At 36.1% G+C, this 19,145-nt stretch overlaps 1 protein-coding gene across 2 annotated transcripts in view; it reads left to right on the top strand.

Moving 5' to 3' along the window:
• LRRTM4 (leucine rich repeat transmembrane neuronal 4) overlaps positions 1-4,910 on the top strand; it is a 775,339-nt gene extending 770,429 nt beyond the window's left edge. The window contains exon 4 of one of the 2 annotated variants that reach the window (XM_031655581.1): positions 4,554-4,910. In XM_031655581.1, the coding sequence (XP_031511441.1) occupies positions 4,554-4,775 (222 nt within the window). In that variant the 3' untranslated portion in view covers positions 4,776-4,910. The remainder of the gene's footprint in view (positions 1-4,553) is intronic. The other variant, XM_031655582.1, reaches the window with a different exon arrangement.
• The last annotated feature ends 14,235 nt before the right edge of the window (positions 4,911-19,145 follow it).

The following is a 19,145-nucleotide window of genomic DNA, read 5'->3' as shown; positions in this document are numbered from 1 at the left end:
ACTGAGGGGCTTGTTAATGAGCCAATCTGTGAGCCATCATGTGCTAGCATCTCTCTAAATGGAAACTGTAAGACAAAAGACATGTCACCTTTCAAGAAAGACACTGTCAGTGTTGAGTAAAACCAGAGTGTGACTATGTCCCTTCAGTGTATTCCTTCTTTTTTCAGTATCAGGGAATACTGTCAGCATTTTCTGAAATTTATAGAGGTCAATGAGTTGTCACTATTATCCCTATTTTCAGAGGAGTTACTTGAAACTCAAAAGGATTAAAGTGACTTATAATTAGTCATAATGGTTCCTCCTTTTCACAACCTACTTCAGATTTAAACTATCTCTGCATGAAAGAAAAATTTAATGTGATTTATGTTAAAGTGCTCATATACTTCAGAGTATCAAATGGCAGAATTTCAGGATAGTAGAATATATTTCTCTATGTGTTTTTAAAATTCTATGCTCCACATCCATTATCTGTAAATAAAGTACAGCTTCCAATGCAGTCAACGAGCAGTCAAGTGTGCTAACGAGGACATCTTTAAATAGTGTTGTTCTGCTGTGCTACAGAGTGGAGCTCATCAGAGAGCTGATGGAACACAGAACCATTTGGAGAGGCTCTGAGAACACATTTACAAAAATACCAAATCTGAATTAAGCAAAACTTAAGGATACTTTGTTTTGACTACTGGAAAGGAAACAATGACACACACAGGGACCCAGGTGGTTAATGTATTGTACACTATTACTATAAAGTACAAGACCTCAGCCTCTAAGCTCTTCAGAACCCAGGAATTCAGTTGATTACGTAGTGCCCTATAGAACAGACTTGAAGAGTAAAAGAGCAAACATTTCAGATGCTCTTTCAAAGCTTGCCAATGCACTTGGCTATTGAATTCTTGCTATTGGTCTGTTGTGCAGGAGGGAAGTTTACAATGGTTTTTACTCTCCAAGAGATTTTAAGCCTGTCTCAATTACAATAGAGAATATGACATAAGCCCCCCTTTTTTTGTGTGTTGTAAAAAAATAAACTACAATTGTAATAGCAAAACAAATTTGCTCAGTTCAGAAATGGTGTAATATGTAAACCTAAAGCTTTGCAGTTAATGCAGGTCCCTTGACTTTTAAGTCAACTTAATTCGAAGACAAATACCATGATTTATTAGCTATGAAATTGTTCTCTCCCACTATAGTTTAAATTAAAAGGCTTTAAGTAAACATTGCAAATTCAACAATGTTCACTTATGAGCTACTTATTTTCATCTGTAGATTCACCTGGTTGTGCCAAAAGATCCCTAAGGTCCTGATTTCATCTCACATTCACTGTTCTGTATGTGTGTGTGAATTCAAGTATCTCCTCTTTGTGAAGACCATTGACAGTGCTACAAGATGGTGAACAACACCACAACCCATGTTTAATGTTCATGTTGATGTCTTTTAGTAATGTGGCTAATTTGCAGAAAATCAGTCATTTATTTAAGTGAAAGTGTAGAACAAATGTTCTATAATCAGTGAATGTTGTTTCCATTTGGAAATAATTTGCTGAATTTTTTATGTGATTTTCAAGTTATGCTACTTCACCCATTAACAAGAGAGTACGAATGGGCTATGTTACTTTTAGGAAGTCCTTTTTCAAAACATTCTCCCTGCTGAAATGTCAGCACAAAGTGTCTTCTTACATTTCGATGCTTTCTCGGAGTTTAAGTGACCCACGACACCAATCACACATATCTCCAGGAATCTGACACACTGAAAAATCCTATGAGGTTTCCTAAAATAGATCCTGCTGACAAACATTTTACGTCTGAACCTGTACTGATTGAAAGAGGTCTCACTGATAAGAAATAATAAAAACAAAACAAAGCAATCAATTTGGGGTGAGGTAGAGTAGGGCTAACTTTTATTTAGTATCTAGTAATTCAGCCATGTCACTTTACAGTTTCTTCCTAGCTCTCTCTGTCAGCACAGAAATTAAGGTTCAACTTTTAAAACATCACTTCATCCATCACAATTCTGACCTAGTATGTATTTTTTGCAATTCTCCTTTTTAAAGAATAGAATGGTATATTCAAGATTTTATCAATAACTTTTTTGATGAGAAATTCTCTTGTTATTATTTCATAAAAGACTTCCTGAAAATAGTTTTTACCCTCCTTTAGAAGTAAAACAACAACAACAAATCAGAAACAAAGCATTACATATTAATTTAATTTTCCAATTCATTGTGAAAAGCAGTGAATTATGCGAGTTAATAGAAATGAATAATAAAAACAGAATTTAGGCTATTGTCAGTCCCTGTAAAATAAATTGTAATCTGAATATGTGCTTTGATCAAGTATTTTTTCAAAAGCATGTTCTACTATGATTCCCAATTTTCAAAATTCAAAATGTGACCCAGTACACACATTGATGTTCCCACACGTAAATTTAAGACAAAACTCTTATGAACAACTTATCTTTACTCTATACTCTGATACTTTCTATTCTAGCTAATTTAATTTTTTAAAATGCTTATTTGGATTCACAAAATTGATTTCATAACCTACTAATGAGTTGCAATCGCCCATAGAAAACATTGCTTTAATCTAAGTTTTAAAAACTGTGAGGAGGTGACTTTCATCTTAATAAGCAGAGAAGTGTTAAAAACATAATTGTCATACAAATAGATAGTGAACTTGTGTCAAAGTTGTATTAATCACATTAATAAAAATACCAGCAAGAAAATACTAGAGCTAGTTTTAAGAGCATTTGAGGAACTTGCATAGTAAACAGAGGAATGACTTCTAAAAATAAGTTTGCTAAATTATATTTAAGACTGGTTAACTCCTTGCAGTATAGGGAGCCATAAGACCTCTGGTGGTTAACTCTAGTAAATTATAAAACCAAAACAACTTAATTTCCGCACTTTTAGATACAGAAGGATTCAAACATAGTCCAGTTGGGAGACTGACACAATATCAGTTATTTTAAGAAAGAATTTTTAGAAAGGATGCTAAGTGGATATAGAGTTATTAACCAAATTTATGCAAAGGCTAAGATATTGCCATGGTATCACAGAAACAGCAATGTTAGGAAGTAGCTACCACCCCTACCGTCTTCGGGGCTGAGGCAACAAAAGGAAGATCATTAAGACTTAAAAGCTTGGAGGAGAGGCTTTGTGGTGATGAACCTCAAACCCCTCTGGTGCTAGCGTTGGTGTCTCTGAGGAGGGCTTGATGAGATCAAATGTTGGATGTACTGCAAGTGTTGATGTACTGCAAGTGTTGGAAATACTACAAAGAGGCAGCACCTGCTGCTATGGGAATAAATTGATATAGCCAGAATGAAGACGTGCCATTACGATAAATTCCTGGAGCAGGGAGAAACAAAAGAGGAAACCAACAATGGGAGCAATTCCCTCTCCCTGCCAAGCCTTGCCATCTCCCTCCATTGGCAAAGCCTAACAGGAAACCACTAGTAAAACAGATACATGGTTTTCAAAGTCCCAACCTCAGCATCCTAAAAGCAACCACAGAAGGGAAGTTGGAGCTGAGAGTCAATAGTTTAAAAACTGCCACAATATCTAACCTTACAGGGCAATGGAGCCTTTGCACTTTTCTCCTCTGTGGATTGTTCAAGAGTGTCAAATTGTATCTCACAAGTAAGAGAAATATTCTAACATGAGAGCAAGAAGTAAGCAAGCCTCATTTGCTTTTTTCTAAATTTAGAATACATTTATCTTTATCAGAAATGTGTGGTTTAATAAAAAGCTCCACCAAACTTCAAAATTATTATAACTGATATTTTCTGCTTTTTATATTAAAGGAATTTCTGCAGACCATTACTCAAGTCTATTATGCTAACATTAGACATACATTTGGCTTGTTACCTTGAAAACCAATAATGACATTACATATTATGAACATAAAGATGTGCCTTCTCCCATGATTCCAGAGTTCTTTGGTCCAGTGTTGATATGTGACAAAGCGTTAGAATTAATATATGGGAAATTGTGATTATTTTTTAAAACTAAATAAAAGTTACATATGATAGTAAAGATTTCAATTGTGTATAGATATCAAATAAAAAGTTATATATATGTTTATATATATGTAAAAGTGTAAATATATTTATTTACACAAAATAGATCATACCATACATTCTTTTGCACCTTAATTTTTTTTCCACTTAGTACCATATCTTGCCATATTACAACAGATAGATCCTCCCCTATATTGTTAAGATCTACATTCAAATATAGGATCTACATAATCAATTTTAAAATTCCTTGGGCATTTAGGTTGTTTCTAACTTTCTGTTATTGCAATGGCTAGCTAGCTAGCTAGAGCAATGAAAAGTTGCAAGATATTGTTTTATGTACAAAGTATATACGCACAATATGCTGACAAAACAATATTGAGTTAAATAGTAATCATGATTTTGTTAATGTTTATTTGTAATTGAATCTGTAGCTGATGACTTGAAACAGCATGAAAGAGAACAAAAATACAATCTGATGAGTGTTGTCCTATCTTTCCAAAGCAACTTTATAATCAACCAATCTTTCTATTTCTTATATCTAGATACCACACCACGTGAAGCCCTTGCCATATTACAGCTATGACCAACCTGTGATGGGGTACTGCCAGGCCCACCAGCCACTCCATGTCACCAAGGGCTATGAGACAGTGTCTCCAGAGCTGGACGAAAGCCCCGGCCTGGAGCTGGGGCGAGACCACAGCTTCATCGCGACCATCGCCAGGTCGGCGGCACCAACCATCTACCTTGAGAGAATTGCAAACTAACGCTGAAGCCAGCTCCTCACTGGGGAGCTCCATGGGGGGAGGGAGGGCCTTCATCTTAAAGGAGAATGGGTGTACACAATTGTGCAATCGAGCAAGCTCACTGTTCCTGTTGAAACATTTATGGCATAGAGAAAAGAAAAAGAAAAAACAAACAAAACTGCTTCAAGAAGGCAGCGAATGCACCTGCAGCATTACCGGGAGGACTGCAGAACTTTCTTTGCTTTAAAACATAAAACGAACAAACAAAAATGCTCCCGGATGTAAATAATAAGAGTGTCAAGTTCTTATAAAAAATAGATTTCACCCTAGCTACATATAGGTTTGTTTGTATATTTGATTTTTCTACACTGCATGGTTCCTGGGCTGGAGAACCACAGGGGAGCAAATAAACAGGGGTGGGTGGGAAGCTAGGGAAACAACAGTTTTCCTCTTTAGGTGTGTGTAACTCTCACAGATTTTATTTAAATTGCTTTCATTTATTTCTTCTTTAAAAATGCTGTCTGTTCTTGTTTTGTTTATTTTATTATTTTTTCTTTCCTGATCAAGTTTCTAATACAAAACATGAGCATTAAAGCTTATGTTGTACCAAAAGAAAATGTGCTTTACCACGGACCACAGAGAAAGTCGACCACAAAGTTTGACAAAACTACTGGAAAACCCAATAAGTCTGGGTGAATGATCCTTCATGACAAATGCCATATACGGGACATGATAGAAGGAGTTTTGTTTTGTCCCATTGGCAGCCCTCACCGTGTAGGATGTCTGAGAGAGCCATGAAGATCGTTGAATGAGAAGACAAGCAGAATCATTCTCACATGGACTAAGGCTATAAGAGAGCCATGACCATGGGCTCGATGAATGAAACTGCCAAGCTGATGCATTTCTAAACACAAGATAATGTGTAACATTGCTTTTTAAATTAATTATCAATTAGCTTTTGTGTAGTTTTTATCAATAAAAGAAAAAAATATTGAAAAATAAACATATTATTTTGTGGTTGGTATACCACAGCCCACCTAATGCTGAGTGCTTTATCTGTATATTGTGGAATGCTTCTAATCTATATCAGGGTACCTCAATAAGAATCAGTTGATATCTATCAAGTGTTTTCTGTGCGTTCCATGGTCAGATAGGAAGGCCCTATGAAGTGTAGAAAAGGAATATGAGATGTGGTTTATGCCTAATATGGTTTGTCTGTGTCCCCAGCCAAATCTCATCTTTAATTATAGTTCCCATAATCCCCACATGTTGTGGGAGGGACCCAGTGGGAAGTAACTGAATCATGGGGGTGGTTACTCCTGTGCTGTTCTGGCGATAGTGAGTAAGTTTTTACAAGGTCTGATGGTTGTATAAGGGGCTTCCCCCTTAGCTTGGTTCTCATACTTCTCCTTGCTCCAGCCATGTGAAGAAGGACGTGTTTTCTTCCCTTTCTGCCATGACTGTAAGTTTCCTGAGGCCTCCCCAGCCATGCTGAACTGTGAGTCAACTAAAATTCTTTTCTTTATAAATTACACAGTCTTAGGTATGCCTTTATTAGCAGCATGAGAATGGACTAATACATGCCCCAATACATTTCACAATTATTTTCAGAGATATGTGACCTTACTCTAATAAAATTATATAACAATATGAGAAAAAGTAAGTATCCATGGAAGGGTTATAGGTTGTCAGATCTTATAGAAGTGAAAGAACTATGTGGAAATTGGTTACTATCTAGGAGGAAGATGGATAGCATCCCCATTTTTTAACAAAGGAGATCACTGCATGCACATCAGTTGAGACATTTTATCATAAATTCTTTCGTGTTATAATGCTACATCTTAGCAATTCTCTAACTGTGGACATTCTCCTAATGTGTCCACTGGTGTAATTTGCTTAGTTTTATTTTTAAAACTAAATTATGCTACAAAATTTATGTCACCCTTTATTTGGACGAGTTTCATATTTTAAGGCCTTCTCACTTATAGTGGCCCTGCTGAGTGTTCCAGATCCAAGTTAATAGCTGCCATACATTTAATTCCAAATTCTGCTGAATTAATAACGAAAGAGCCTTGTAAATACCATCACATCACAGCAAACTAGCACAGAGTACTACTGAACATGTTTTGTTTTTTCTCCCTCAGAGAAGTTCTGTTTTACTACCACTTTAAATAAGGCTTGAAGTTAAATTATATCCCAAATGATACAAATAGTATGTCACATTAAAGAAAAACTCAATCGAGGGAAGTTTTTTTCATGTTGGAACACATGGCTATTGCTGTTCAATTCTGGTATCTTTCCTCTTAATATTATATTCTGGGTTACATGTATTTTCTTAACCATTCAAGTTGAATCAATTTACCATAAGTTTAAAAATTAAAGATAATTCTTTGGCATTATGATTTTGTTTTCAGAAACTATTCAATACATTTGGAATATGTCTTCCCAAATTACAAGGATTTTTTTGGTGGGGGTCTTTCCAAATTACAAGGATTCTCTTAATCCTTCTCATCTTCTCTATCTATCCAGTGTCCCCCATATACCATATCCACCACACCACCCCTTCCAGAGTTGATTTATGAGAGGTCACATATGAAAAATCTCGATCAAATTTGGCTGATGTCAGCTTCAGTTTTAGTTCTGTTTCTTATAACCAAAAAAGTCATAAATAGATAAGAATCTTCATGTTATTTAAAACTGCCATATTTGGCCAACAGTTGCCTCAAGGTTAATATGAAATAAGTGAACTACTAGCAAAACAGATAGCATTATAAAAAATGTTGTGTCCTATTTATATGAAAATTTTCAAAGAACTTATTTAAAATGTAATTTACATATGCCGGAAAAAGTTTACACTGAGCTCCAGAAATCTATGATTAAAACAAGCAAACAAACAAAAACTCAAACCAAATTACTTTAGTAGGCTTGGAAAAGTCCTCAGCTGAAAAATTCAGGTTTGATATTGTCTGAAGGGTCAAGCAAGTTTTCAGATAAAACTGTGTGTGTGTGTGTGTGTGTGTGTGTGTGTGTGTGTGTGTGTGTAGTGGTATTTCAACAAAAGGCTTAAGAAGAAAATAGGATTATTCATCACTTAAGCCCAAAAGTCAATTATTTTTCCCGCAACCCTGGTGTAACCAAGGAGGATGAAAAACTTCTGTTAGACAACACTCAGGATAAATTATCTTCTGGGCCTATAAATGATAGGGAACAAACTTGTCTATGGAGGTCACTTTCATCCCTTTTTTTGTTAATTTTTGTGCTTTGCTATGCAAACTGATTGCCCCAGAATCCTTCTTCCTTAACGTAGAAGAGTGTAACTGTGAATTGTGACCCTAGCTAATATAAAGATTTTTTCACTTTCTTCTAGAAGTCAGGAATTATGTTGATTCTACTTAGTTTTTACGTTGAAGTGTTAAAGAGCCCTCTTAAAGAAAGTTATGCTTTATTTGAAGACTATTCTAATTAGTAATTTGATTTTACACTATAGTGTTTATTGAACTTCTGAAGGCTATGCAGGTTGTAATTTCAAAGTTGAGGAGTCTCATGGAGTATTTATAGAGCAAGGGCATTAAAACCATGCCTAAAAGCAATTGTGAATGTGACAGAATACAGATTGGAACAATCAATTATCCAAACATTCTGATTAACTTTTTTTCATAAATATTCTTTGTAATGCTGAGTTTGCTTTACTGATTCTAAAATGAAATAAAGAAATAGCTTAGAACGAGGCCTGATCGGTATATGTTTAGGTGTAACTGCGGTTTAACTTCACATCTTATTGTACCTCTACTCACAGATTGGCGGACCTAACCCCAGCATGACTGATTCAGGTCTGATATGGGGTCTGAGAATGTCTTTCTAAGTCCCCAGGTGATGCTGAGGCTGCTGTGTGTGGACTACACTTTAAGAACCACTGCCATAGGTGTAGATACTTCTATCTGTTTAGGTTGATGACTCTGTATGAAGACTCAAAATTTGCATTTAATGTTTACTTAGAATTTAATGTTAAATTAATCTTTAAAATAAGAATTAATTTAAAACAGGTAGTAGTTTTATATGTTCACGCAATATGAAAGATTCATACCTTTACATAAAGAGCATTTTCTAAAACATGCTGTGTAACACTAACAGACTATGCTCTCTGTGAAAGCAAAGAAGTGAAAAATAAACATCAGCAGCAGTAACAACAACAAAAGAGGTTTATATGATCAAATTAAATTCAGAAAATATTGCATATGATATGCTCCCTTTGGAAACTCACAAGGCAATTTAACATTTAAACAATATCAGATATACTGCAGTCAAGAAACCCATTTAACTTTGTTTAACTTGGAGTTTTCTAAACATATTAAACTACAATATCCTTCCTTAATTTAATATCTAAAAAAAATCCTGCAGAACTAATTTTCTGCAGAACTCATTTGGGAAATGTTAATTTAAGGAATGTTCTTTCTTTGGCCATCAAGAAAAGCATGTACCTTTGCAGATAACAATTTCTACATTTACAAATGATACAATGTACACCTATTTCTGAGATGCATGTGGATTTTTTTAATCAAAGACAATATATTTTAATCTCTCTAACAATAAAGTAAATGTCAAATACACCTGGATTAAATGAAAATGAAGAATTAAAATGATGAAAATTTGATATCGTGAATGAGAAGTAGATCTCTCCATAGACAACATTCCTGTTCCATTGGAGATTAGACTCATTGTTTCTAAAGTGTAAGGCATTTTAAAATCAAAACAAATCACCAAAAAGGGCATGAAAATGTGGAGGGCCTTTATTTTCTGAGTTAACAAGTTCCTGGTAAGTCACTGGGCTTGGGTGATGTCAATCATTCATCTGCTTTCTGGGCCAGAGGTGCCCCTCAGACAGGTAATAGTAATGCTTGCCGGAAGGGAAGAAAGAAAGACCAACACGAACCTTGGCTCATCCTGTCATAGTTATTTCCTTATAGAAACCAGGAAATTGATTATAGTGTTAGAATAAATTTTAGACTTACTTTATTCATTATTGTTTCCTTTTCAAAATGACATAAGAATAAAAACGAGGTTAGACATGAGTTCAGATTTTGTACTAGTTAAGAAAACTGTTCTACTGAAAATAATGGAAGAACTATGTCATAACAAATCCCTGGAATCAAAACATCCAAATTCTTGAGTTTGGCTATAACCCTTCTGGGTGATATTCACTTGTTTTTAGTTAAAGGAGGAAATACAACTGAGGATAACTGATGTGAGGATTAATTAGGTAGTTATATTAGTCTACTCTGACTTTCATAACAAAATGCCATAATCTTAAACAATAGGAATATATTTAGAAATATATTTTCTTTACAGTTTGGAGGCTGTAAAGTTCAAGATCAAGCTCCCAGGAGGTTTCGGCTTTCTACCTTGTTTGCAGACAGCTCCCCTTTCTCTGTGTCCTTATAAGGTAGAGAGAGAGTACAATCTCTTTGGTATCTCCACTTACAAGGAAATTAATCCTCAAATCAATTCTTCACTCTTATTACTTCATTTAACTGTAACTGCCCCCTTCTAGACCCTATCTCCAAATACAGTCACTTTGGAAGTGAGGACCTTTAACATACGAGTTTTAGGGAGACACAATTCTGTCTATAGCAGCCAAGAATGCATAAACACACACACAAACAAATAGCTGCAAGATATCTATGAGAGTGAGCCAACTGATTTTAAGAAGAAAAAGTACATAATAAAAATAGCCAGGTTACTCTAGCAAATGAATGCTTGAAGGAAAGATTAGCTGGAACTATGGGTAGGTCTGAACTCCAAATGAGTTTATGAGGAAAGACTATATGGTTTGCTTTTCTGTTTTAGACACGTGGGGTATTAAAATATTTCTTAGTAAGATCATAGAAGATTTAAATTAACTAAGTTTTCTACAGAATGTCAATGTTTTCAAGTAGATCTATTGCTTAGAAAAAGCATTTCACAAGCTGGTTTTGCACTAGTCCCAAAACGTACTTTGCACAAGAAGGGGTCAAAGGTCAAGTCAAGCTAAGGGAAAAGCTTCATATTTTATCCACCAGCTCAGATATTCTCAGTACTCATTAATACATTCAAAGCTTTGTGAATTTCTGTAGTAAAGAAGCTATTTTAATTCAGTATTTCCCAATTTTATTTGATTGTGTCATATTCTTCATTTAAATGAATGCTATTGGGAACCTGTGGAGTTAGTTTTCCCCAAAATACATTTAGGAACACATTGTGTGTCTGATGAAAGGCCACCTAAGAAAGAGAAATGGGATCTTTTAGTGTCCGTGTAAAGTTCTAACATTTACCAATGCAAGTTTCTGGAAGTGTTCAGAGCTTGTGACCAGAGTAAGTCATGTAAACAACACACAGAACACCAATTCCTATATAAGCAGAGGATCAGAATTATCAGTATTTTATAATGGTTTGACTAAGATTGGGACACACAATTTGTTAGCACTGTGAAATTTACCCGGAGTTTGTTGAGTAGTAGGGTATTCAGATGTTGGAAGTCATAACAGAATTGGTGAATAAACTGGAAAATTTTAGACAAATGCAAAAAAAAAAAAAAAAGGCTGGCAGCTTTTAGTTAAAATGTATTCATTCATTAACCTAGTGTTTATTAAGTATTACCCTGTACCAGCCACTCATTTTTGTCCTATTAGAGATAACAGTATCTCCTGGGATATTTTACAGACTAGAAAATTATCAATTATTCTGCATACCAAAGATGCTACAATAAGGAAGAACTGGGTAAAACTGAAACATACTAGAGTAGCATAATTGAAAAGAGTGGAAGTACTAGCATGGAGGCTTGATAGGGTGGAAAGAGTATTCCAGGAAGGGCAATAGTCAACCCAGAGATAAGAAAGAACATGAATGATTCAAAGAACTGGAATACAGTAAGCAAGGGAAGAGGTGGTCCATAATGAAGTGGAAAAGGTAATTAGAGGATAGATAATACAATGCGGGGGCAACTATATTAAGGAACTGGGACTTGAACTTTAGGAGTCTAGAATTTATACTACTAGCAACCACGGGGGTGGTGGGTGGGGTCATAGTGGTTCTTACTAACACAATAAACCTATTTTGACTTTTGTATGAGGTCTGGATGGAAGGAACCAGATAAGAACTTTGAATACCAGTAACTTTTAGAGAAGTTATTGTAAGATAGCACTTGAGAAAGAAGGAAGATATTATCTAGAAAGATTCCAATGGGAATTGACAGAAGAAAAAAATTAAAAGGATAATTAAGATTCATAAAGTGCTTATCATCTACCATGCACTGTTCCAAGAATTTGATTTTAATAACCCACAAAAACCCATTTAAATTAAATGTGCTTCATGGGCCCCATTTTACAATGAGGTTTCAACCAAGGAGAGATTAAGGTAGTAAGTGATAGAACCATGATTCAAAGCCAGGAAGTCTCCTCAAGATAGAAGAACTCTTAGCACCTACGGACTACGGCTTCTTAACACTTCATGTGAGAGTTATTTAGAAAGGAGAAATGGGAGGTCTTGGCTATTGGAAGCAGGCAGTGATTGAGAAAATGGGCAGGAGTTACTAAGGAAAGCGCCCATATATCTGCCTTGACCTGTTGATATTATTCTCTGAGAAAGCAGCCACAGATGGGGACAACCTTGTATGTGGTATAACATAACAATTTTTTTTTGACGTATTGAGTTTTAAAGGCTTAAAAACTTTCAAATGATACCATTCAGTGGCCAGAGAGATAAGTAGATCTGAAACTCAGAAAAAAAATGATGGTTCTGTATATGTTAGAATTTGAAGCTGAATCCTAAGAATCAGAGAAATGAATTATGGAGGATGTGTAGATTCAGAAGGGAAGGAGGACCATATCATAACCCTGAATAACAGTAAAAGTACTGTGAAAGGAAAATATCTTGGGCCCTCAAAATCACTAAACTAAAAGGAAAATTCAAGCTGGAAACTGTTCAGAGCAAACCTGCCTTCTATTCTATTCAAACTCATCCTTCTGCTCACTGAGATAGATGCATATTCTGATTCACAATATCAAACGAATCTCAAAAGAATGCAACCATTTGTCTCTTACCTACCTGTGACGTGGAAGCCCCTCCCTGCTTTAAGTTGTCCCCGCCTTTCTGGAAAGAATCAATGTACTTGTTACATATATTGATTAATGTCTCATGTCTCTCTAAAATGTATAAAACCAAGCTGTGCCCCAAACACCTTGGGCACGTGTCGCCAGTACTTCCTGAGGCTGTGTTAACCTTGGCAAAATAAACTTTCTAAATTAAGTGAGACCTGTTACTAATTTTTTGGGTTTACAGTACCATCAAAGAAGAATCAGAAAGATTATCCAGAGAAATAGCTTGATAATAAGAATGATAGATTCCATTGAAGCTAAGGAAAGAGAAAATTTTTCTACTTTGACAAGTAACCAAGTGACCTGTCTTGCAAGTAGTGAAAACCTGTTACTAGAAATATTAATGTTGGATATCCGATGACCAGCTGCAGGGATAGTGTACAAAGTGGTTTACATTAGTTAGAATTTTGAACAAAATGACACACTTTGATTCCTTTTTTTTTTTTTTTTTTTTTTTCCTTTTTGGAGATGGAGTCTCAGTGTGTGGCCCAGGCTGGAATACAGTGATATTTCTAGGCCTGATTATAGCATACTACAGCCTTGAACTCCTGAGCTCAAGCGATCTTCCTGCCTCAGCCTCCCCAGCAGCTGGGACTACAGGTGCATGCCACAGTGCCTAGCTGATTCATTCCAACTATAAGATCTGAAGATTCTGAACATTTTTTCCATTCTGTGGGAGATAACACATATCCCCTGAGCCCCAAACTGTGATGGCTTTTAGTACTTGAGATGAAAAGCACATCCTGGAGTTCATTTTCTCCTTATCAATTTTCTGCCAATTTCTAATGTGTTATGCAGGTATGGCAGACAGGAGAGGTAAAATGAAATACATATTATTTCTCAAATGTTCCAGTCCCTAAATTAAACATTGAATGACTGGAGAGCTTATGCTGTACTTGTTTTAAATTGCCTATCAACTACTTAAGGACTTTGCAACTTGCCAAGACTCTGGAGCCTGACATACATTAGGAGTCCAATAAAAATAATAAAATTGTGGTTTCCAGGGGCTCAGGGAAGGGAGAATGGAAAATTGCTAATCAACAGGTATAAAATTTCACCTATGCAAGATGAATAATTTTTAGAAGTTTGCTATATTGTACCTACATATAACAGTACTGTATTGTACACTTAGAAATCTAAGAGCGTCTACTCATAGCCTCATATTGTGTTCTTATAACGAAATTTTTAAAATAGAAAATGAGGCTGGGCACGGTGGCTCATGCCTGTAATCCCGGCACTTTGGGAGGCTGAGGCAGGTGGATTACCTGAGGCCGGAAGTTCGACACCAGCCTGACCAACATGGTGAAACCCCATCTCTACTAAAAATACAAAATTAGCTGGGTGTGGTGGCACATGCCTGTAATCCCAGCTACTCTGGTGGTTGAGGCAGGAGAATCGTGTGAACCCGGGAAGCGTAGGTTGCAGTGAGCTGAGATCGCACCATTACACCCCAGCTTGGGCAACAAGAACAAAACTCCATCTCAAAAAAAGAAAAAAGAAAAAGAAAAGAAAAGAACAAACCTATGTTATATTTTTCATGTTTAAAATTACTGTCAGGGCTGGGGCAGTGGCTCAGGCCTGTAATCCCAACACTTTGGAAGGCCAAAGTGGGTGGATCACCTGAGGTCAGGGGTTCAAGAGCAGGAGTTCCAGCCAACATGCTGAAACCCGGTGTCTACTAAGAATGCACAAATTAGCTGGGCATAGTGGTGCATGCTTGCTGCTTGGGAGGTTGAGGCAGGAGAATTGCTTGAACCCAGGAGGCAGTGGTTGCAGTGAGCACAGATCACGCCACTGCACTCCAGCCTGGGCAACAGAGCAAAACTCGGTCTCAAAAAATAAACAAATAAATAAAAAGAAAAAGAAATAAAATTACTGTGAGGATACTGTTTTTGAATAGCATGTTTTAGTTTTTTAACTTCAGCATACATTCCAACTTTTATTCCATGGAGATTTCTTACACCAAGGACGGTCAAGGACTCTGCCTGACAGTAAGAGAATGATTATTTGAGTAGTGCATGATTTTTACTTTTCTGATATTAAATATCTATGTGTGTAACAAATCTCAAAGCTTGTGTAAAGAATCTTCTTAGACCTTGAAAGTTAAATTGTCCAATTTCTTATTAATATTCACAGTACCCCCATACGCACATAAATTTCTTTGAAAAATAGGATTAACTGTGTTGTTGATATAATGAGACTGAAATAAACTAGATCAGATCGAGAAAAATTGTCATAAACTCTGACTCCATTTTGATGTTTGACATCATGACATCCTTCATGCTGCACTCTTCGCGCCTCCCCTTCTGCCCAACATCTAGGTAAATTGATAGGAAAGCCTAAGTGCTGTCTTTTTTGGTGTCAATGGGAAGTTCAAATCACACAAGCCTCAGGCTATACATAGGAACCTACCCTCCGGGCCCAGCTTGTAAGCACCATAAATCCCAGGCCTTTTTCCCTGCTCTCTCAAGACCATTTTCAGACCAGCTTGGGAGCCCGCCCTATTCTCCACAGAAAGATTCTTCATGTTAATAAGAAACCTTTTTATATCCTCTCAGTGCATGTGAGGTGTCATTAAACTCAACATCCAAACCAAAGCACAAACAAACAAAAATACCCACACAGAATAAGCATTGCTGGCATGTTCTAAGAATTCTGGTCCCCTCTTTGGGCCCAAAAATTATCTGACAAACATTTAATATCAATTCTATGAAAAGAACACTTGATAATGGCCATTTGTTTTAATGGTCTTTCACACAATATTTTTCTCCTTCCAGAAGAATGATTTTCACCTGCTTCCCCCTTTATTCTCACGTGTCACAACTTATAATTCATGTCTTCTTTCTCCTAATAAGTAGAACAAATGAATGAACGTATGCGTGGCCCATGGAAGCCCTCTTTTACAAATTTGTAAAGCTTTATCAACTAAATGTATAAAAATACACACACACACACACACACACACACACAGCTTTATCTTATTCTCTGTATAGAAATGTGGGAAGTGTTGACTAGCTGCTGCTTGGGTGACATAGTTTTCCTTTTCAAATACATATTTTGTTTTATTATACTTTAAGTCCTAGGGTACATGTGCACAACGTGCACGTTTGTTACATATATATACATGTGCCATGTTGGTGTGCTGCACCTATTAACTCATAATTTACATTAGATATATCTCCTAATGCTATTCCTCCCCCCACCCCCTCCCCGCAATAGGACTCGGTGTGTGCTGCTCCCCTTCCTGTGTCCAAGTGATCTCATTGTTCAGTTCCCACCCATGAGTGAGAACATGCGGTATTTGGTTTTCTGTTCTTGTGATAGTTTACTGAGAATGATGGTTTCCAGCTGCATCCATGTCCCTACAAAGGACACGAACTCATCCTTTTTTATGGCTGCATAGTGTTCCATGGTGTATATGTGCCACATTTTCTTAATCCAGTCTGTCACTGATGGACATTTGGGTTGATTCCAAATCTTTGCTATTGTGAATAGTGCTGCAATAAACATCCGTGTGCATGTGTCTTTATAGCAGCATGACTTAAAATCCTTTGGGTATATCCCCAGTAATGGGATGGCTGGGTCAAATGGTATTTCTAGTTCTAGATCCTTGAGGAATCACCACACTGTTTTCCACAATGGTTGAACTAGTTTACAGTCCCACCAACAGTGTAAAAGTGTTCCAATTTCTCCACATCCTCTCCAGCACTTGTTGTTTCCTGATTTTTTAATGATTGCCATTCTAACTGGTGTGAGATGGTATCTCATTGTGGTTTTGATTTGCTAAAACCATAAAAACCCTAGAAGAAAACCTAGGGAATACCATTTAGGACATAGGCATGGGCAAGGACTTCATGTCTAAAACACCAAAAGCAATGGCAACAAAAGCCAAAATTGACAAATGGGATCTAATTAAAATCAAATACATATATTTTAAAAGCCTTTGATAACTCATTTTACTGTTCATATGTGCCACAGAGTTAAGTGGTACAGACTATGCCATGCCTTCACCAGATCATTTTCTTTCCCTGTAGAACACAGGAAAACTACCATTCTCAGTATCCCTGATGGTTAGATTTGAGCCATGTGATTCGGTTCTTGTGAGTATAAAAATCAGTGGAAGTGATTTGTTATTTGCAGCCTGTGGCAGTTAAGAACAGGTAGGTGGGAATTCTCCATTCTCTTTCTTTCTTGTCCATGTAGCTGGTGAAAAGATCCTGGCTCCTTGAGTTAGTGTTAAGTAAAAGGTTCCAGATACAGCCACCTAAATACATTCAACAATCCTTGAAATTAGAATATTGTGCAAAATACAGATTTCAGGGATTTTGTTACTGCTACAAAGCATAGCTTACTATGACTAATACCAATACCAAAATATCCACCCAAACTAATTAATTTGTGAATACAAGGATGTCTCTGTGACCCTGAAATGTCATTAACCAGTTACTTTAGTATCCAGTGAGATACATCTTACATATCTGCATAGTGAAAAAATTATTCAAGTAAGCATAACAAAGAGGACTTTTATTCATGACCATCAAGATAGGCATAGGGACCAAGGCAATTTTTTGCAGTGGGGGAAATAGATGGGGCTGAACTCTGAATGCAGCATAAACAAGTGGAAATTTACAGCCAAAGAGCAGGTCTGGGGCCAGTGGATGGAAAATTGCTAAGAAGAAACATCAGAGGTAAAGCAGACTCTGGCTAAACCAATCTACCAAGGTTCTTGTTGAGGACAGGCCAGGGTGATTAGACATCACCTGGGGAATGGTGGAGGATGAGAAACCTGATCAGCAACCGGAGATATTGGGGGATCAGATATTGAGAATAGGAGGTTCTTGCTAAACTGACTTAGCAGGGTTCCTTGCTAAAACTGGATTTTACAAGGAAGTGTACATATGGGCCTAGGATAAAGTTCAGAGCCCACTAAAGTGTGGTCAAGCAGAAAATCTTTTGCAGCATCCACTGATATGGTATTTTTAATTACTTTTTCTTTTTCACAACAATTATTTTTAAATTTTCTACCCTCAAAATCTCTTGATTGCTCTTACTCATCCCACAGTCACGTTTATTTTTCACAATTTTATTGCCCGGTTCTTTTCCAGCCCTTTGTTGTATTTATCCATATTCAATGTTAGCTTCTCAAAGAATATCTTAGCCTTTTGGAATCTATCTTCTTAAAATGAGTATATCAAAAAGGGCAAGATAGAGGTACCCTGGCTTGGCACTGGAAATTATCCCCAGAGCAATCACAGAAGTCATTTAATAATGTATCATTAAAAGTAAGATAAATTACTTTGCCTGGAGTATGTCTTTAATTTGTATATGTCAGTTCTCAAGGTCCTATTTCTTATTTCAAAGAGCGAGGTAAATTGCCTACATGTATGCTAATGAACTAGCTATTTGAAATCATTACTTCTTTACAATTAGTGCTGTCGGATCCCCGAGGATCCAACTCTTGTTGGCTAAATGTAGTTTTATCCTACCTTGTGTAGAAATATGGAAAATGTCGTCTAGACTGCATGGATAAAGTAATTTTCCTTTCCAAGTGTATTTTCTTAGTGAAAATATATTGTCAGGCTTTGATAACCCTTAAATTTCCATCTTTTTTTTTAAACAGAGAATAGTAAAAATACATAAAAAATTTTGAAACATCAACCCAAATATTAATTTGATTTCTTCAAGGTGTCAACAAGTAAATCATGAAATATAATGCTCTGAGTTATACACGGCAAATGCTTAAATTGGCTTTAATTTAGTTGCAAATAGTTACCCTTTGAAGCTAGAATTACGAATGGTTTGTAAATATCTTTTGCAGGAAATTGTGGTGGTAGTGATGAGACAAATACATTTGGGTGTTGCAAATTTGGAAATAATTCCTAGAGATATGACTTCTCCCACAACTTTTTAGATTGAATCTCGAATCAGTGATAGTGTTTTCTGTTCCTTTATTTAAATTGAGATTCTGAGTGTGAAAACAGAGTCACACTGAATGTAATTTTCTTCTTCTAAACTCCTGCGATTTCTTTGTTTTGATTTGGAAGTTAATCAGATACCAACTCATCAATGTCTTTTATTATTATCTTACATTTTTATGGATTCTATATTATTATTTAGCATTATTTGTTTGTAAGTCTTGGTTCTCCACCTAAATTGTAAAGCATTGAAGAGCTTTATGCATAAAGCTTGTTGCATAGTAAAATGTCCCTAAAAATTGCCTTCTGAAATATATAGCAAGTAACTCCCCACAATTTTATATAGT

The sequence above is a fragment of the Papio anubis genome, chromosome 14 (assembly GCF_008728515.1).
Source record: "Papio anubis isolate 15944 chromosome 14, Panubis1.0, whole genome shotgun sequence".
In the NCBI taxonomy this organism is placed as follows: Eukaryota; Metazoa; Chordata; class Mammalia; order Primates; family Cercopithecidae; genus Papio; species Papio anubis.
This window is presented reverse-complemented; position numbering and strand designations above follow the sequence as displayed.